Source organism: Urocitellus parryii, chromosome 9 (assembly GCF_045843805.1).
Source record: "Urocitellus parryii isolate mUroPar1 chromosome 9, mUroPar1.hap1, whole genome shotgun sequence".
In the NCBI taxonomy this organism is placed as follows: Eukaryota; Metazoa; Chordata; class Mammalia; order Rodentia; family Sciuridae; genus Urocitellus; species Urocitellus parryii.
Genome location: NC_135539.1, coordinates 98,173,675 through 98,194,440, shown reverse-complemented (window position 1 = coordinate 98,194,440; position 20,766 = coordinate 98,173,675). Strand labels below are relative to the sequence as shown.

Genomic DNA, 20,766 nt, shown 5'->3' with positions numbered 1-20,766 from the left:
AATATATTTAACTCAACATGTCCAAAATATTTCCATTGCAACATGTGATCGGTATATTAAAAGGATTACTAGTGAAATATTTTATTTTATTTTTTTTTTACATAATCTTTGCAACCTAGTATGCTTTTCACACAAATAACACATCTCTGTTTCGCTAGCCCTATTTAGAGGGGTCAATAGGCACATGTGGCTCACGGCTACCATACTGGACAGCACACATAGAAATATTGCTATTGCAATTAAATGAGTTAATGCTGAGTGCCATTATCATCCCTGTTCTACAAATGTTAACTAAAACGAGCATGTTTGTGTACGTGTATGTGCATGCAGAGGTAGACACAAGGACGGAAATCTAAGGCACTAGAGACCACACAGCCCTAGGAAGTTAGTCATCTCCCACAGACATCAAAGAGCCCTTTTTATCCCTAGGAAAAGCAGCATGTGAACTTGGAGGAGAGAGGCTCTCTGATCGATTACCCACAGCATGCTCTTCTATTCCCGTATTCTCCTATCTCCCAGGCACACATTTTAATACCAACAAAATCAAGTAGCCTTCGACAATAGCTTTCAATGGGCAAAGACACTCTGGAAAGCAAGATGCAGCCAGAGGAGGAAGTCTCCAGGAACTCTGAATAGCTGGAGTGGGGAGGAGGAAAAGCAGCTGGGGTGCTCCCAGCCCCCTCAGGCCACTTCTCAGAGCCACTGTCCCATCAACAGCCAGTCACCCCTCGCCAGTCCCCTGGAAAAACACTGCATATCATGAATCCACAATAATGTCGCCAGTAGGAGATTGACCTCAAGGTAATTATTTAGGCAGCTTTGTACCATCTGATTCTCAGGCCCCAAAGCATGTTCTAATTTTTTAACAATAAAAGATACATGTATTAATATGAAAACTCACTCTGTCCCAATTCAGCTTTTCCTTATCTTTGTTAGAGAGCTACCAGACAACATCATTCCTATATTATCTGGTTTCATGGATTCTCACTGGAATGGGGTGGGCCTTCCTTCAAGGTAGGAATGAAGAGATTTCACCCTTCTTACATGATATGCAAAATTAATTATAATAAATTCAATCCAATTCATGTACTTAATCAAGGAAGACAAGTTAATGTTCACTCAGAGAATCTCTCTCATTTAAAGGGCATTTTACCTCAATTTGCAAAAAGAACAAATGGGGATTTTCTTTCTGTTCCGCCTATGTTTGCTTAAGGACTCAGGAGACCAGCAATGCACTAAAACTCCAAGGCTTAAAAAGGGGGGAACAAACACATATGCTCAACAGCTCACAAAAGGTCTAACTCTCAAGTCAGGCAGTGGTGGCGCAAGGACTCGGGAGGTTGAGACAGGAGGATCAAAGAAGTTCAAGGCCAGCCTCAACAATTTGGTGAAACCCTGTCTCAAAATAAAAAATAAAAAGGGCTGGGGACGGAACTCAGTGGTAATACCCCCATGGGTTCAATCTCCAGCACAGGGAAAAAAAAAAATCTAACTCTTTCTGCTTTTATTGTCCCTTTAAAGTGTTTTATCAACACTGTAAAACTGGGAGTGACTCATATTTATGAAACAAGGAACCCTTGTTGGCCCTGATAGATCATTCACATCCACAATAACCTCTGGGTTTTTATAGCGCTGAGTGGTGCTGCTAAACCTCCTCACTCTGCCCACCGAAGGAGAGAGAAGTCCAAGATGCACAGCACACATCTCAGAGTTTGAGTAGCATACATACACAGGATTTGTGCAAAGATCTGAGATCAAGGTCAAAGACTTTCCATACAACTAACAACTTTGATAGGTAGCTGGCTCTTGAGTTTTGGAAAGAAAAACAAGAATAAAAAATTGAAAGTAAATGAGGGAAGGTTAAAAAAAAAAAAAAAAAAAAAAAGATAAACCCAAGCGGCCAGGCACAGTGTGCACCCCTGTAATACCAATTGCTCAGAGGCTGAGACAGGAAGACTGTGAGTTCAAAGCCAGCCTCAGCAATTTAGTGAGGCCTTAAGCAACTCAACAAGACCCTGTCTCTAAATAAAATACAAAAAAGGGCTGGGGATGTGGCTCAGTGGTTCAGTGCCCTGGGATCAAAGCCCAGTATCCAAAAAAAGAAGAAGAAGAAAAGAAGGGTAAAAACAGCCTTAATTTCCATTAATTGGCAAACTGGTTAAGTAGCGTGTGGTAATAAGACAGATTAGAGCATTAAAGAAGAACATTTATGACAATAATACAGGAAGCAAAAGTGTCTGCAATCTAAAGTGAAATGAATTTCAGTTTCTATATGAGAAACTCTGGGAAACATGCTCTTATATGGGTAAAGAATGAAGAGAATACGTAAAAATGAAACTGGGTCAGTCAAGACAGGATTAGTATTTTTTTCCTTTTAAAATTTTCTTAATATTTCAACTATGAGCGTACATGAAGGGTATTTGCTAAGATTAATATTTAAAAATTTTTCTTACATAGAAATAGCATGTAAGTTTTCAATTTGGCACCAATTCAGGAGCCCCTCCCCCCAAAAAAACACTATGTAGTCCATCTATCCACATCACTAGAAATACCAGATTTTTTTTCAAACCTTTAAACAAAATGATCTACACTAAGCATCAGAAAGTCTATCCTATAGGGGTGATGTCAAATCATTTTATGAAACCATATTTCCCACATATCCCTTGGGTAAAAGTAAGTGAATCATTAGTAGTAGTATTTAATTTTATAATCATAGTAAGTTTTTAATAAACGTTAGCTGTGATGTGTCAGTCATTGTTTAAAGCACTTTTACATATATTATCTAATTTAATCTCCCATTTATCCCATGAAAAAAGTCCCATGCTGTTAGTCTCCCATTTATAGACAAGGTAACTGAATCAGACAAGTTAATAATTTGTCCAAGTCCATAATTAGATTAGTGGCAAAGCCAGAATTCAAACTTAGAAATCTGCATCAGAATCTGTGCTCTTTACCTCCAAACCACACTTCCTTTGCAGGAAAACACAAATTCTTAATAGAAACACAAATTCTTATTAAGAATTTGACGGCAAATGTAGGGGGCATCATGGGCTTATTTAATGAGAAGTCAGTTAATAAGCTCATAAGAAGGGTCTACAAAGAAACTGTGAGCTGGCTAAACACGTGCACCCACGAGACTTGCTTACTGAATACCAACTCAGACACAAACCAAAGGATTACATGGCTGCTGGCTTAAAAAATAATTCTGAATTGAGAGCTAAGAAGCATGAATCCTGTGCAATCTCTGTTACTAGCTACTTACATCTTGGGTAAATGACCAGTTTCCATATCTGTAAAATGGGTGAGGTGGACTGAATGTTTAATAAGGTCCTGGGGCAGTGTGGGGGGGGTAGATTTTAATTCAACATATAGAGGAGTGAATGCCTATCTTCAAGAGATTATAATCAACGTTGTTTTTTAAGACTGCTGAGGTTCTCCTCAGATCTCTCATTTCAGAAAATTCACCCTATTTTACTAATGAGAATTTATCAATTAAGTTAATACCTTGAATTTATTAAAAACTTTCTTAAAATGATAACTTTCTTTTTTTTCAGATTAAAAAGATGCTCTTATTTGTAGATTTTCTTCCCCATTCACTGATTCCACACCTTGATCAGTCACACCTACTCCTCTCACCCTACCACAGAGGACCTGGGATGTTTGGGGTGATGTGGCTTTACCAGCCGAAAGGACACACATGTGTCCAGTGTGTGAATCTAGATGCCCTCTCAAGACAGAATTCTGAGAAAAAAACCTGCTTCCAACACAGACCTTCAGTGTCTAGTTTGTTATTCTTCAGAGGTATTCGTTATGCTTGCTCCCAGGGTCTGTCACTGCCTCAACCCCAGGTCCCCCAAGCTGTATTGGTAGACTTAGACGCAGAAGGAAAGAAAGGAATTGATAAAGTTGAGGAATGGAGAAATGAAAAACAATAATCACTTGATAGGATCTCAGTTCACTTATCCCACAGAATTCACTTTCCCAAAGGCTAATGAAAACTTACTAGAGATTCTTTCTTCAAATACATAAGAGGAAAAAACAATCACGAGTTTATCATGTATATTAATAAAAGAGAGAATCAATACAAAGCACAGTTGATCAAATGAATACCCTTGGGCATTAGGGTCTTTGGGATGGAGGGACATGGGTGCATTACATATTCCTTCTTACTCATTGTTCCTAACTTCGGACCTCTCTTTCTTCTGACTTATTTCCCACTCTGGAAACTGAGTAAACATATTGATATATTAATATCATTATCCTTCCACCCACAGGCTACTAGAAGAACGTATTTTAAGGTTCTAGGCACTAAAAATGCCACAAGCAGAAGCACAATCATGCTATGCCCAGGCTCAACCGTGTACCTGATGAGTGATCTTGGACAAGGGTCGGCAAGACACAGCAGGTAGGTTCCCAATTCCACTACCAAGGTTTCCGATCCAATGCAAGCTTCTTTCTAAAAATTGTTTCTACCAATGACCAGGTTCAGGAACTGCTGACTCTTCCCCCAAGCAACCCCCATGGGTGCAATATGAATTTGACCCATAAGTGACCTTCCTGGAGTGGCTATAGTGAGCACCTTTACCTTTTTGTGAGCCAGGTAAGTCGGATCCAATGCACTTGCAAAGATTACCTGGTCAAGGGCAAATCGCAGTGTCCAGAGCAAAATCTGACAAGATGGATATAAGAAGTCCTGAGATCCTGCACAACAGCTGAATGTGCCTGTTGTGAAACTACTCCTTTATTTTGTTGTTGTTGTTGTTTGTTTTTGCTTTGATCCTCCAGACCTCTGGAGCAGTCCAGGAATCCTAACCAGTGCACTCTCTCTCTTGTGCCTGAGCACTAGCCCTATTAAAGCCTTGCTTGGATGGTACTGCTTTTGCCTCTTTGTGATTTCTATCCCTAATTAAGCCAAAAAAAAAAAACCCTCGGATGAGTTGGCAACACAAAGATGGTAAGTAATGTCAAATAGAGCTATACTTTGCATTTTTGAGATTTTCATCCTGAATTGAAGGATGGGGTGGGGAACCTCATGCTAATTGGTAATGCACGGACCTCTGAGTCTCAGTCACTCATATGTAAGTGCTGTTACAAGAGATGATGCAAACAGCACAGAGTCTGGTACAACAGAAACACTCCACAAATGTCAGAAATAATCATTGCAACTTTCCAAAGTTTCTTTGATTGATTTCTTAGTCCTTTAAAATCTCTGCCATGACCAAAATTTAAAGTTTTCAAAGGCTAGGATATAGTTTGGGTCAAAGTCACCAGAAAGCCACCTCTACCCTAAGGTCAGAGTAAAGCAATGGAACTTTTACATGAGGATATACAAGAAAATTGGGGAAGAATGATGGCATTAGAACTAACATACCTCACAAATAAAGCATGGCTAAGGCAAATACCAAGAGCAAGAAACAGCTCACTTAATAAATAGACACGTGGCCTGCCTGTAAAGAAGGTGGGTGTGAAGTTTTCCTTTTTTTCTGTGCTGGTGATGGAACCCAGGACCTTTCTCATTCGAAGAAGCTGTTCTACTGACATATTCCCAGACCCTATACTTTTTTCTTTTTTTTTTTTTTTGCAGTGCTGGGGAACTGAACCTAGATCTGGTGCAAACTAAGCATGTGATCTACCACTGAGCTACCCCAGAGTCCAAAAACCAGGCTTTATAATTCCTGTTCTCTCACTTGCTAGTTAATGATATGACAAAAATATTTATAAGTGGGGGATATAAAACCTCTCCCAGAAAGATGCCCCGAGAACTCAATAAGATACACATATCACACCCCAATGCCCAGCACACCAAAAGCATTCCATAGGTGAGAATTGTTTTCTCTTCCAAAACTGCCTGGGAAATAATTCTCTAATTTCAAGGATGATAGGTTAGAAAGAGCCAGAGTAGTTACAAGTGTTTAAATGATGTTCTACGACATACTCAAATATCATTCATGAGAACCCCGAGATCCATCCTCTTAAATGTAGTATTTTAATAAGAATAGAAATGCAAGATCTAAGAAAAGGTCCCCTGTCCTTTCAGGAAAGGCTCTCTGAAAAGTTTATGTCTAGTCTCGGCATTTTGAGAGAGAAAGAGAGACACTGAATGACTAATAACAATAACAGAGTCTTGAACCTTGGAGCCCAGAATTCAAGTCTGAGAGCTGGAAGATGTACTGCTGTGACCCTGAGCCCTGAGCAGGACTCTGCCCTCCTGCTATCCTCTTCTCCTGCTTCCTAGGACCTCTTATCTCCATTTGTATCTTCTTCTTTCTTGCAAGTAGTGATAGCTAGTAATAGAGTCCAATGGTAGTGGACTTCGGGGCCATGATGAAAAAGTGTGAGATTACTTTTTCCATAGAATAAATATAAGGGTTTTTTTTCATATTTTCTTTTGTTTTTTGTTTGTTTGGTTTGGTTTGATACTGGGATTGAACCCAAGGGCGCTTAACTACGGAGCCACATCCTCAGTCCTCTTTTGTATTTTATTTACAGACAAGATCTCACAGAGTTGCTTAGGGCCTCACTGAGTTGCTGATGAGGCTGGCTTTGAACTCACGATCCTCCTGCCTCAGCCTCCCAAGCTGCTGAGATCACAGGCAGGCTCCCCTATCCCTGGCAGAATTAGACAGTGATGTTCTGACTGTGCACAATAGAGACAGCCTCCTTACCACAGAACACAAAATACAATCAGCTGAGCTCACATTACAGCAAGAGAGGATAATTTCCTCAAAGGCAGGACAAGCCTGACACCACTCCCTTGGCTAGGCAGTTTCAGCAACTACCAGAAATGGGCAGCAGATGCAACCCACCTGCAGGGGGGTAAGACAAGAAGGCAAAACTCTGTGGAAACATAAGGAAGAGCTGGGCTTTGTTTGGTTTCCCATGAAATTGGAGTGGGGATAGGGGTGGGAATGAGTCAGCCTTCACCATAAATAAAGTATTAAGAAATTCAGATAATTTGATGACTCCATCAACTGTTTTCTTCCTAGAAATGATCTTCTACTCTGCCATAAGCAGAGCATGGGGTAATAGCCTTTATCTTGTATGAGGGTACCAGGCCTGCACAGTTCATTTCCCTGTGCAAAAGCACAGGCTACAGGTTTCCTTCTCCTTTAAGTTAACATAAAATATGAACCCTGCTGGGGGAAGGAGATAGAGAGTTCTCAACTTTTAAGTAATAAGAGATGACACAAATAACCTGGGGGTGGGAGGGAGGATGCTAAGATCTTGCTCTTGGGTTTGGGATGAAAAACATCTAAAAAGTCAATTCTTCATCACTAGGAAATAACATTAACTTGAATACAAAATGGGTATTTTTAAATGTTTTACAATTAAAATTTAAAATACATACTCATTTATCTTCTCTTCGATTTTTTTCCTGAATGACTAAGATCATACTCAATGAATGTCGAGTATAGAGTATATAGAAACAGTCAATAAAAATTTGCCAAAGAGGGATCCTCATTGTTTAGGAGAAATAACAAAGGCTTTAGAGTCATGGAGACTTATTTATGTTTTCTTCTCAGTCCTGTCCCTTAAGAGTACTACTTGCAAACATTGCCCCTGCTGATCCAAGCAGGCCAAAACCTTATGTCAGAAATACTGTTGCCACGCTTGTTTGCTTAAGCATGCCCTTTTTCACAGAGAGCATGCAGGGAAAATAAACACAGGCCTTGTTCCTATCAGCAACACGTCCAAAATTAGTGGGGTTCCAATGATAAAGTTCCACTCCACTGCACAGAGTAGTCCTGTCCACCCGGAGCTCCACAGGCAGCGAGAGTGCGAGTATGTTTCCTTTTCTATTAAAAACCAGCAAATCATTTCTTTTCAAATCAAAACACTGGAAAGAAATTTTGTTGGCCCATAATGTACTTAGAGAAGGCCAGGCTCTTATTTGAAAGAGAAAAGGAGAAAAAAAAAAAAAAGTACTAACATGCACTTCCCAGGAGAACAACATTTCCTGAAGATAATCTGCTCCCTAAATAAGACTGCGGGGCAGAGGAGGCTGGAGATCTCGAATACATACAGGATCTTCAAGGAGGAGAGGAGCTGGGAGACTGGCCTTGTCCAAATGGGCTCTCATTCTAACACCTGGATTGAAAAGGTGATGGTGAATTCCCAGCTGCACACTAGTGCTTAGCATGTAGAAGGCACTGGGTGACAGTTACTGAACAAATTTGAATGACTCACCTCTACCCACCAGGTTGTACAGCCATCGGCCCACCTATCCAAAAGTCACTTGAAGCCTGAAATGCTTGGGCACTCTGATATGTTTTTCAGCTCTTCCTTAAACCATTTAGTTCCTCAGAAAATAGAACTAAATTAAAGTTAATATTTGGGCCTAGGTATAATGTAGATTGTGAGCTGATTTCCAAAGTCCTTTGAGACTTAGGTTTTTTTTTGCTGTGAATTAAAATTTCAAAATTAAAAAAAAAAGTTACTGGTATTCAAAATTATTGATTAAATAGCTTATACTTTATGCCGTACATTAGATATTATTATCATTGATAATAACATGTACACATACATCACTCTATATACCTGGCAAGACCTACTTTAGCACTAAGGATCAAAGCTCTAAAATTAATCATGCATGTGACCTTGGACAAGTCATAAAACCTCTCTAGGCCTAATTTCCATAGCTGCATAATGAGAAGACAGGACTAGATCAATGATTCTCAAATTGTGCTGCATGTTGGAACCACCTTCCACCCCCAGAGACGTTTTAAAAATCCTGATGTGCTTGCAGGCTGTGTCCCAGACCAATTTAACCAGAATCTCCGGAGGTGGAAACTGGGCATCTTAAGTTTTAAATTCCTTCTAAGTGATATCAATGAGCAGCCTGTAGTAACAGGTAACAGCTTCTAAATTATGGACCCTCCCAAATCCCTTCCCCTTCGAAAATCTGGGAATCTCCAATGCAAAAGAAGGGAGATGATGATATCTCCTGGGATTAGAATTTCTACCCTTAGTATGTAGTGCAACTTTTTAGGCCAACTTGGATTAAATTTCCTAAGCATTGCAGTATTTTTCTGACATCCCCAACTCTGACTGCTAACACAGGGTCTAAGAAAGCAAGGTCTGCTCCAAAGGACCCCTCATGCAGCCCCCTGAGGGCACGTGCAGAGATGGCTGTGGCAGGGAGTTTTTCTGCTCCTGTGATTGTCAGCCCTCAAGGGTTTGCCTCAAGGACCAAGTAAAACAAAGTGTACATATGCACCATTCTCCCCTCCTGTTCCTCCTATCAATTCATGTTTTGAAAACAGAATTAGGCAGAAGGCTCTGTCTACTTAATTTCCTTTTCCATCGCCTTTTTCTAATCTATAATCATTACCTACTACTGCCCAGAAAAGAGTGTCTTGAACTTGGCCTTGACAACCCAAGTGGTTACCTAAACTGATACACATTGGTAAGGAAAAGATGTCGATATTTAGCTTGCTCTCACAGTCCTGTGCTGAAAATGACTTGCTGTTTCTCTAATGTAGGAAATTCTTAAAGGGCAGGAGTAGGGAAGTGGGGTCCAGGTTCTGACTTACAGAAAACTATTCATGTGCCAGACACTTTATATACACCTCACTTCATCCTATGATGTAAAATTACCCAGATCTTACAATGGAGAAAACCTGGGCCTCTGAGAGGTCAACAGGAGTTGTTTAAATTGGCCAGTGGGAAAGGCTGGACTTGAAGTCAGGTGTAAGAGAACCACACTTCACTTTGTTGAGCACACAGTAAAGAGACAGATGGTGTAAGGACAGTCAGGGGTGGGGGTGCGGCTCACTTCTATTCCCTTTTCACATGCATTTTAATTAGGAAGCAGGAGGGTGGGTGCAAAGCTCAGACAGAGTACAGACAACTGCGCAGCAGTTCAGGGAAAATGTTCAGGTCACCATTCCCTCCTTACTCCTCCACACCCCAGCTCCTCACAACATACACCCTCCCCCCTCCTTCCCTCTACCCTTTTATAGTCAGACTACAATCCTTCTTCCAAAAATAAATCGGCCTAATGAGAAGCCAGAAAAAGCAAACCCTAAAAGTTTTATACTTTCATTATTCAGTTATGGGACATTAGTTGGACAGATTTATCATCACATTTTTATAAATTCCCCTACAAATAAATAATGCTAGGATATGCCCAAATTACTCTGGCCTCTTGACCCAACATGTTTTTGCAATTACTTGGCACTCCAACTGTATGCTACTTAAATTAGGTAACAGTCACCAAGTTATTTTTAGGCCATAGCAACACACACAGACACAGACACACATACTCACAAACAGACACACACACGCACAAAAACTCTGCTATACCTAGCTTGTTATTTGTACTCCTTTGGAAGAAGAGTCAAAATTATCTTTATACTGGCACTATCATTTCTGTTCAATCAATAGTAATGATAACATTGAGCTACACTTACTTACCATATAAGGAGGAACTATTCTGTATACTTTACACACAATCATTTAATTCTAGTACTGCCATAAACTAACACTGCAATTGCTATTGTTATCTCCTTTTTGTAAATGAGGAAACTAAGGAATTAAAAACTAAGGCAAATTGCTCACGGGCACAAAAAGAGAAAACCAAGACTAATTCAGGTCTACTGAATCCAAATTCTGCCTTAATTTTTCCACCTTTTATTGCACAGCTCATGTTTGGCATTTAGCCTTCCTTGGTGATTAATCAGAGGCTCAGAATAATAATAGTAAGTTTTTATTTCACATATCTTAAAAAATCCTCAGAACATCCCTGAGAGCCAAGGGGCAGGGAAGGGGGTTGTCAAAGGAGAGGTTTTTATTCATCCCTGAAAGCAAGTCAGAGATGGGAAGAATATTTTTCACAGGGTCTCTGATTTCTGAGCACAGCAATTTACATGGTCATTTAATTTTGTAATGTCTAGAAATGTATATTTCAGAATCCTTTTTGTTAGGGAAAAATGTGCAATCTATGTTGCTCATTTCTCAGGATTTTTGTAGTATAGAATCTAACTTCCTAGGTTATAGCTCCTAAACTATTTTCCTGGCCTTCCCTGTTCCACCCCCTAAAATGCCTCTGGTACAGAGCAGGCCTGTCAAAGATTATAGCCAGTCAGTCTTTGTTTTGTGTTAGCACAAGCAAGTACAGGCAAGGGCTCTGTCAAGATGAGCACCTGACACTGAAGTACTTAGTAGTAAAAAATGTCCATTCTATCCTATAAAATATTCCTACCGTTATTTAAATATTAAGTTTAAACATTAAACACATTTTAATATTTTCAAATACTCTCTATACTATAAACTATTTCAACAACAAGAAAAAAAGAGAAAGCAAATAGGGAAAAAAGTAATAATAGCTTATACTGATTAACAGGGTCAGTGATTATACACTTGCTATTTTTCTACATGTTTGAAAATATGTCATGATAAAAATTATAAGGCATATATTGCCATAAGGAGAAGGTGGCAGTAGACTATCTCTTCCTATATAGATAAAAGACAAATTATTTTTCTGAACCCAGCTTTGTTGAAGAAAAAAAAAGTAGCCTTATAAATATCAGAGCAAAAATGGTGGCTTTCTTTTATGGAAGGTCAAGAATTGTCTAGCCTTCTTATTCAATTTGGCCAAAAACCAAGTTAGAGTTGATTAGAAATTGACTTCAGGTAAAACAGACTGTAATTCTTTCAAAGACTTTGCAAATCCCTAACTATTTGTTCATTTGGATCATTTTCATCAGGTTGAGCTGAAGCAAAGGTCTGAGGCCATTTATTCTTCCAAGGATGAGAATAAAACATGAATTCAGACATAGGTCACAACAGGGAGGGGACTATAAATTAGAACAGTAACTTAATCCCAGGGGCTTCCGTGCCTCTGATCAGTTTCTTCCCAACCTGACACAGCATTACTAAAATGGCAACCCAGCAGCCGCTCGACTTGACAGGCAGCACCAAAAATGGAGAGCATGGCATTGAAACCGGGGGACATAAAACCTGGACAGGGAGGGTAGCAACCAGTGTGTACAAACATGAACCAGAGACTCAGATGGGTCAGGCATAAATTACTCCAGATTGTCCTGAAATTTTCTGGAAATAAACTTACAAGACCTACAAAGAAGTTTCTACCTTATATTCTAACTACCCCCCCCCACACACACATCCTCCCTGGAAAAATCACTCATTCCAAAATGGTACCACGACTACTCTTGCTGAAATACAACCTTAAATCACAGAGGAAGGGGATTCCTAAAATAAATCTCAGAAGAGAAGCCACATCAGGATGGTCTTCTTGGCCCACTCAAGAACATGGGGGAAGTTGTTGACCATTTCTTTTGAGAAAGGCCCACCCCATTCTTCACCTTAATGCTGCTCTGATATTAACCTCGGTTTTGCCTAGATGAAAGGACAACAGGGACATTCTAATGAGGATCCATCCCTTTCTCTCATTCTTATCTTGGGTCCCAATTTTAGGCCATTCCATCAAAAGATATCAAATGAACAAAACAATTATCAAGAGTACATTACAGACCCACTTGCTCCTGAACTATGTAAATTCAACCAAACTTCCAGGTATTTGAAGAAAAATCCCCCCCCCCCGCAAATTACAAATAATCCAACCTCTACCACCAGAGCGTCTTCCAAGTTCACCGCTGCGCTGTCTCACCAACCCGAAAATGACGAGCCCTCTGCTGCGGACACCCAGGGCGCCTGGTGGTGAGGTCAGCAGCGTGTCCTGCCCCGCCCCACTGAGGCAACCTTGCTCTCTGACACTGAGGAACAAGCCCAGGCTGCCCGGATTCTCAGATGCATCCACAGGAAAGGGGAGAGGAACCCCATTTCATCAGCCGCCCTCAGGAGATTGATTTATCAATAATTGACAAGCCAACCTTCTACCCAACAGGCCCCTTGAAAAATGCAGGGTAAGATCTACAACTCCTCCTGATCATCCCCATGTTCAAGTTCAGGGTCATCTTATTTTCTGTTGCTTGGCATTTCTCCTCTGGTCATGCTGACACAAAAACCATGCCTTTTCTTTCTTTCTTTCTTTCTTTTTTTTTTTTTTAAATCAAGAATGTCTACAGAAGAAAAGAGACCAGCAAGACCATTTGTCTTTGTTCCCCAAGACAAACTATTACAAATGAGAAATAGGAAATTTGTAGATGGTATTTTCTCATCTGAAAAAGACAAACCAGGATTGTGGTGAGAGAACAGAAGCACAGAAGAAAGGTAAACCTACTGGGAAATACTAAAAGTCAACCAAACAAGAATACAAAACTAAAATACAGAGCTACACAGAGGAAACCTGAACATATTTGTGACTCCAAGTAAACCTTGAAAGATGTGCCCTTGTGATATCTGAGCCCAGTGAGAAAAAAAAACTTGAGAATAAAGTGTTAAGTGGGTGTGGGAGGGGACTACTAGCAAAGGAATTCAGGACCATATTTCCAAGAACCCTGCTTACCAAAAGGCTGAAGACCTCTCATGGAAAACAAGAATAATGGTGGCAGAGCTGTCCCACAAAGCTAAAATAAGTAATTTGTTCACCTAATTCACCTGTTGCAATTTAAATATGCAAAGTGTTCAAAAGAACTCAGCAACACCTTTGATCAACACAGTTCAGGAGACAGGTTGGAGATGTGACCCAGAAACTGTGTACCTTGGCTCAAAACACAAGAAGAGAGAAGAAAAAGGATGACTATTTCTCATTACTGTCACCAAGTAGAAGATGCCAAAGAGAAACGAGGTGCAGTGTCTGAGAGCAAAGAATTGCAACTGGGCTGGACACAAGATCAAGGCTCCTCTGCTAGGTTAGATAATACTGTATGCAAGGGGCTCAGAGAAGAGTGGACAATTAATTCCTCCTCTTGGGGCTCAGCTTCACTAACCTCAGAGTTGTTCTACATTCAGTGTACTGGCAAGGTGACCTACTACTCCCTCTTGGGAGGAACCACCATGCCAATTGTTATCAGGTGAAGCCCAAAAAGCACAATGAGTTGGAAAGTGTTTCATAAAAATCTCTCTGTCCCCTTGGAGCTTTGGCAAAGGAATGGAGGTATTCTATGAACTTACACTTCCATTTTACAAATAAATCTCTGCCCTTCTTGAAGGTCATTTTATAAGCCATATAAAAGTCAAGCTGATTAGAGGTGAGAAAGAGGAAGAATCTCCCACAAAAAGAGCTGGTACCTGTCGGTTTACTTGTAGTTCATCAGAGTTGCTTCCTCTGTTTCATCAACATTGGTTAGGTCTGAGAGACAGCAACTTTCCCATTAGTTATGGACTGGAACAGAAAGCCACCAGACCAGGCATGACTTGAGACACCATCTGGTGGTATAAAGCCCCTTTTTAGAAGGATGACAAAACCGTCTCAGAGAGGTGAAATGACTTGCACAATGCAAATCAGAAGCCGAATCAAGGGTAGCACCCAGATCTTCTGACTTCCAACTCAGTGCTGCTGGATTTTTCTCACTATACCAAAATAATAAAGAAAGGGCATGGAAGAGAAGACAAGAAGAGAGTCTGTTTTGTTCTCTGGTAGCCAGGGTAAGGAGAAGGCTGCCACTGTTAGGAGAAACCCCAAAGTGAACCCAGCTAAACAGGACTGTGCTTGGGACAGAACAGGGGCATTACCTTTCAACACCAGAGGTTCTTTGCCTTCTCTCTTCAGGGACTCGAGGACTATGTGAAGCGGCTGGGAGGGCATCACTCGGCTCGGTTCATTGGTATTCTCATCATAAACTATAATTTCTTTGGAAAAGATCCTCTTGAAAGAGTCCTTGCCTTCCCTACAGGAAATCAAGTCTAGAACAGTGATCTTGCCTTGCTGCAGTCTCCGCCGGCTGATCTTATCGGCACAGTTAATATGGACAGCTCCTTGGATGTGACTTTTGTTGTACTCCATGAAGGGCCTGCAGTCAATGATGACAGGGCCCTGGCTTGGCAGGTGACTCTTGCTGCATTTGGTCATCTTCTTTGCCAGGTCATTGGGGTAGATTATTTTGATGCTGGCTAGCTGCTTGGGGGTCCCTGACACAGGGCTGCCCACCCCACCTGATGGACTTAAAGAGCCTGTATTCTCATTGTTGTTGACCATCTGGTTAGCAGGGCAGGTGGTAGAGGTTCCAATGGCGGTGGTGGCAGTGCCAGCAGCAATGGCTTGGGTTTGGGCCTGATTGTCCTTGTCGTAGGTTGCCACAGTGCAGCAGCTGGCACTGCTGCATCCACAATTCAGGGAGCGGGCAGAGCCGCTGGATGAGGGCATATACGTCAGATTCGCAGCCTTGAGGGACACAACTGTGGTGGCGATGACAGGACGGTGTCTATTGCTGCCTGGGGTGGCAGAGCCAAGATAGCTAGAGTCTAAACAAAGGTTGAGATCCTGAGGTCGGACGGGCCTAGATAGTGCCACTACTACCCTGTCGTCTAAAGGAGACGGAGGCATGAGGAGGCTGAAAACTGGCAATTCAAGAAGAACTCAAGAGTCTGTAAAGAAGGGGAAGGGGGAAAGAAAGAATAAAGTCATATGACACAAAAGGCAGTCTCATCCAATCCCGAGGGAAGGTCTTTGCATATTTCTGAGCAAAGTTGTCCTAGGTGCCCTTTTATATCCCACTATCAAAGCTCCAAACCCATTTAGATAAATTCAAAGAGGATGCAAACCTGAGGTCCCCGTCTATTTGGTTGCTGAGTGTAAGGTTATATTAGCCTTAATACTGGAAATGTTAATGAACAACCTTTTCCTGACTACATCAAAGTTCAGCCTTAGAGAAGGTAAAAGCACAAAGAATTAGAAAAGCTAAAGACAGAAAGAAAGGTTTTTAAGAGGCATCTATTCTGGGCCTCATCTCCTGGGCAGAAGTATACTGCGACTGAGAAAAAAACTCATCTGTTCACCCTTGCATGCTTTCCATTTAATTCCTTCACCCACTGCAAAGGCAAAGAGATGACCAAGAGCATTGGCATGGCTCACAGAAATATACAGCATCTAAATATACATCAGGGCGGATGTCAGCCTTCTGCAAATCAGAATGAAATTATCCCCGTAAGTGTCTCTTTAACTAGGAGCTATTCTTGCTTTCCATTCTATTAGGTCCTTTGAAAAGCACAACATAGCCATATTAAAACCCCACATGTTTCCTGTTAGCCTCTTATTAATCAGTCTGCATTTCCCCCTTTTACTACAAACTGGTGTCCTAAAACGAAGTCTCAAGCCAGAAAGCCAAGTCTCTAAACCTCAGCCCTAGCAGATCCATCACCATTGCTTCCCTGCCCACATTCGCCTCACTCTTTCCTCTGAGAAAAGGACCCCTTGGAGTCTCCTTCCCTCTTCATCTCCTGCATTGGCACAGGCTTTGTATCCTAGAGCTTCTCTCACTTGGAGCAGCTGATTTATATCAATTTCAATCCCAAACGGATACCCCCCCCCCCTTTTGGTGAGAGTATGGCTTCCATATAGAGGACTTCAATTCCCTCTTCAACAGAGACAGGCTAATTGGGAAGTGTTTCCCACTGGGTCTACTTCAGAAGGTGCCTGAAAAGGGACAGTTCCTTCCTCCCTTGAGGCACAGGGTCACTGTACAACACAGCCCTTCTGGCTTCTCTCTTTCTAGTAGACATGCATACAGCAAAGAAACCAAATCCCAAGCTGCTCACTTAAAACGAACTTTAAGAGCTGCCTGGAAAAATGCCATCTATCATTCGTCCACACACAATCTTCACCATTCTCTGACACAGAGCCAAAGTGTCACAGGCAGAATCCACACACGCAGGAACAGGAGCAATACCCACCATGCCGGCCAGCCAGCATATCCTTATAGACTCAGGTTTCTCTCACCCACCTTTGGATGGGAGCAAAGGATCCAACCTCCAACCTCCAACCTCCAACCTCCTCCACTCCCTTCCCTCCCTCTTCCCTTGCGTAGTATTTTTTTTTTTTAAGAGCGAGTACTATTCCAGAAACTGTAACTGTTTCCCAGATGGACCGAGCGGTAAAAGTCTTTGCTATTTTGTTACCTAGTAGGGTAGTCCAGGATCAGCAGTCCACTTCTTTTGAGAGGGACACAAGAAACGTTCAAAGGGACACACGCGGGGACCCCCCACCTTCACCAAAGTGCGTGGCTCGCACACACGCACTGAGTGTATAGGGAAATCTGCATCTCTGCAGCAGAGGGTCGGGCGTGTATAGTGCCTGTGAAACCATTCAGTCTGGCCCAGGAAATCTCTTGGAGAAATACTGAGCTATCCCCTCTCCCTTGTTAGTCTCCCTTCCACCACTGGGCAGGGGCTGGAGAGAAAATTAAGTGGTTAGAGAATGCTCCTTTCCCACTCCTAGAGGCACTAATCATCCCCTTCCCTAGCCATACAGCGCACTCACAAGCCCCGGGCATTTAAAACTGCCGCAAAGCATCTCAACAAACCTCATTTTTGCTTCACCCCAAATCCAAGTAGACTGCAGAGAGTAAAACGCACAGGGCAACGGGAGCCAACAGCCCGAACCTTATAATCTTACCTGCTGTGGCTCCTCCGTCAGCATCACATCTCTGTCTCCGTTTCTTTCTCTCTCCTCTCTCTATCTCTCTATCTCTCTCTCATACACACACATACACACACACGCACACACACACAAACACGCGCGCACGCACATAAACACGCACCGCTTTACAATCCTCCACCTCCACTCCTGGGCTCCGAGTAGCAACTGCGGTGACTTCCACTTACTTCATAAATAAGTGTAGCCCTCCACCATCTGGCGCTCGGCTTCAGCTAAGGACTGGCACATTCAGCCCCCATTCACTTGGCTTCATTGATCTCCAGCAGCAACATAGTTACTTTCTCTTTTGCTACACTGTAAATGTAAGGTTCTGAGGGGGCAGGCCGGCCTTCGAACGACGGCGCGTTGGGCCAATAAGAATCCGGAGAAAGACGACCGCTACCTCACAGAGACCCACAGCCAATGGGCAACCGAGGGGGAGGAGCTGAAGGCGTGGCCTCGTCCCTTTAAGGAGGGTTGATCCGACGCCGCTTCGGGTCCTCTGTGTTATAACACGGGAGGTGATGTCATTGGCAACCAATCAAAAACTTATAAGAGCCAGTCGGAGCCCGCGCGGAGCAGCTGCTCTCTATTTACATGTAAACCGACCCGGCAGGATGCAATTAACCCTTTCCGGGGCTGAAGTGTCAGTGGTCAGCGCTCGCCGCGCCGGCTAAAACTGGTTCTCTCTACTTTCGGGAATCCTCCGACACCGATCCATTCAGAGGCAGACCACGATGTCTTTATTTTTCCTTCTTAGGATTGATGATCCAAAGTGTTGAACTAACTTTCTAAAAGCCAGGGACAAAGCGTAATCTCCGTTCCTAATGGGAAAGCCGGGTTCTCCGAGTCGCTCGAGGTGACCGGACAAACCCAAGCCCAAGATCCACGGACAGCACCGAGTTTTGAGACCTGGGGCGGGTGTGAGCGCGTAGCCAGGGGCGCGGGGCAAGGGGCGTCGCTGCTCCTCCCGCCGGTCGCCCTAGGGAAGTGCGGCCCGCCTAGCCTCATCGCTCCGGTGTCCTCGGGCAGCCCCCGCTCAGCCTCGCGACCACGCAGAGTTGGTCGGCCGCTCCTTGACCCGCAGATGTCGCTGCCCCTCCGGCTGCCCCATTGCTTTCCGGCGCTGCGGCAGCCCGTTGTCCTCCGGCTCCCCTTCTTCCCAGCCCCGGTTACGCCGCCGCCATCCCCGGCTTGGCCCCTGGAGCTTGACTGCAAGCACACAGGCGACGCTCGGGAGGGCTGCTTGGAGGAAAAGGCTTGGGTAAAAGCCAGAGGCCACCCAGGTGGCGGCGCTCTGAGCTACAGCACCTGCACCATCCCCCAAAGCCCTAGGTTCCGGGGCCCGTCGCGCGCGCTACACTTCCCCGAAGCCCGGCCTAGGCCCCTGCAGGCTGCCTGCTCCTGCTCTTCCCTGTACCCAGGGTCCCGGAGCTGTGCCGGCGGCCCACAGGCCACCCGCGCTCCGCTCCTCGGCCGTCGCTCCTCCACCCCGCAAAGCTACAGGCGAGCCAAGGACCGCCAGCCTGGCGCTTCTGGAACAGCCAGTGCGGGCAGAAAAAAGCCAGAGCCAAGAGTAAATAGCCAAATTGAATGGAGCTGGAGGAGCATGGAGGAGGCGACGCCGCCTCTCCCAGTTCACTGGACTTTTGCCGGTAGTGAGTTCGCAGGCCTCCGTACGCATCTCGAGAAGAAAAGTGGAAAGCTGGGTAAACTGCCTAGCGCTTCAACAGAAAAATCTCAGGGAAACTGCAGAAATTTGGCCTGGAATAAAAAAAGGAGTGGACAAGCCCAGATGAACTGTTAAAGAGTTTACATCAAAGAATCTTTAAGAACTGAAAAGCTTCTTCTGTCCACCCCTTTTTGTCTCCTCTTTGCTCAGAGAGAAAAGGGGAAATACTGAAATAATTACAATAGAATAATACATTGTGAACACTCTGCAATATTTGATTTTTTCTTTGATCTAATTGGAAATGTTTGGAGGGGTACCTCAGATGCCAGGTCTAATAAGTATATGAAGAGACAGGGACTTATCCTTAAAGTTAAGATCTAAAATCAGAAAGTGCTAAGCCATTGCTGGCCAACTATCCTCAGTTGAGGTGTTTTAAGAGAAATCCCCTTGAGTACTTGCACATGGATGCAGGCATAGACACAGTTCATCTTCCCACACACACCAGAGTTTCAATGCACATCAGATGTATCTAATCTCTTTAAATAGGATGGGATTTTGTGTAGCTCCCTCCTCATGCACAATCCAACACACACACATTCATTCCCTTAATGACAACTAATGAGTACTCAGCTCCCAATAGTTGGTCCTTGCACCTTTGAATTTCAGCAAATTGTGGCCAGGAAAGTTGGATTCTAGGTAATTTCCCTAGGACTCAGATAAGAACTTCCTGGAAAGATCTACCATGGATCTATTTGGAGCTGAAAAACTACAAATCTTTTCCTAAGCACATACAATTATTGAAAAAAAAATGTTCACTGATTCTGGGAAAATTCTAAATCCTGATTCTGACTGCCTTGTATCTGATCAGTCAGTCACTGTGTTCATTTATGTATCTGTAAAATGGTAGTACACCAGTTCAGAACAAAAAGTACTCAGGCAAGCGAGAGGGGAAAAATGATTCTCTTTTTGATATTCAGTATCAAAGGGTATTCAGTTAGAAATCATTGTACTTGCTTTAGAAAATGGAGTGCCTCTATATAAAGGCACTGGTAATCTATAAATCATGAATTCATTGTTAATACCTCAGTATTTAAGCCCAAATAAAGTAGGAATTTATACAATTGCAGAAGAGTTCTTCTTTTCCACAAAGCCCCAATGAGGAAAGTAACTTCAAAAAGAAATATAACTCATTTAATGCAATGATTATTTGATTATAGTTTCAAACTAGTGAATTTATAATTCGGTTGACTAAGATGACATCTTGAAAGTGTGCATTTTATATTCAAATTATAGTCATAGGAAAAAAAAACTCTTCTAAGTTTCTTTTGTATAAAAAGAGGTGATTTTGTTCCTGTTTTTGAGTCATGAGTGAAAACACTATTTAAAATACTGCCCTCAGGTTTAAATATGTATTATCAGTCAATCAATGGCCATGAACCTGTTCTGCATACAGAGAACCAGAAGAGTCTGAACATTTCAGTTTTAGTCCCAGGGAAACAATGAAAAATCTTCACTGTATTTGAGTGTTGTTACATGATTATATTGGATCATAGCTTCACACAGCACAAGAAAAGTACAATTTCTTTCAGCATAAAAT

The 20,766-nt window shown here is 42.6% G+C and overlaps 2 protein-coding genes across 3 annotated transcripts in view; one reads left to right on the top strand and one right to left on the bottom strand.

The window, feature by feature from the left end:
- Positions 1-17,794, bottom strand: part of Dusp10 (dual specificity phosphatase 10) — a 40,112-nt gene extending 22,318 nt beyond the window's left edge. Inside the window, exons 1-2 of one of the 2 annotated variants that reach the window (XM_026387985.2) lie at positions 17,686-17,794; positions 14,599-15,450 (exon numbers count right to left, since the gene is read on the bottom strand). In XM_026387985.2, the coding sequence (XP_026243770.1) occupies positions 14,599-15,409 (811 nt within the window). In that variant the 5' untranslated portion in view covers positions 15,410-15,450; positions 17,686-17,794. Of the gene's footprint in view, positions 1-14,598; positions 15,451-17,621 lie in introns of both variants that reach the window. The other variant, XM_026387987.2, reaches the window with a different exon arrangement.
- Positions 17,795-17,935: 141 nt separating this feature from the next.
- Positions 17,936-19,535, top strand: LOC113182182 (uncharacterized). Its single transcript, XM_026387988.2, has one exon. The coding sequence runs from the start codon at positions 18,585-18,587 to the stop codon at positions 19,302-19,304; it is 720 nt and encodes a 239-aa protein (XP_026243773.1). The 5' UTR covers positions 17,936-18,584; the 3' UTR covers positions 19,305-19,535.
- The last annotated feature ends 1,231 nt before the right edge of the window (positions 19,536-20,766 follow it).

What these genes read in the sequence shown, in the direction of transcription:
- LOC113182182 (XM_026387988.2), top strand. Translation starts at nt 18,585, where the DNA reads ATGTCGCTGCCCCTCCGGCTGCCCCATTGCTTTCCGGCGCTGCGGCAG.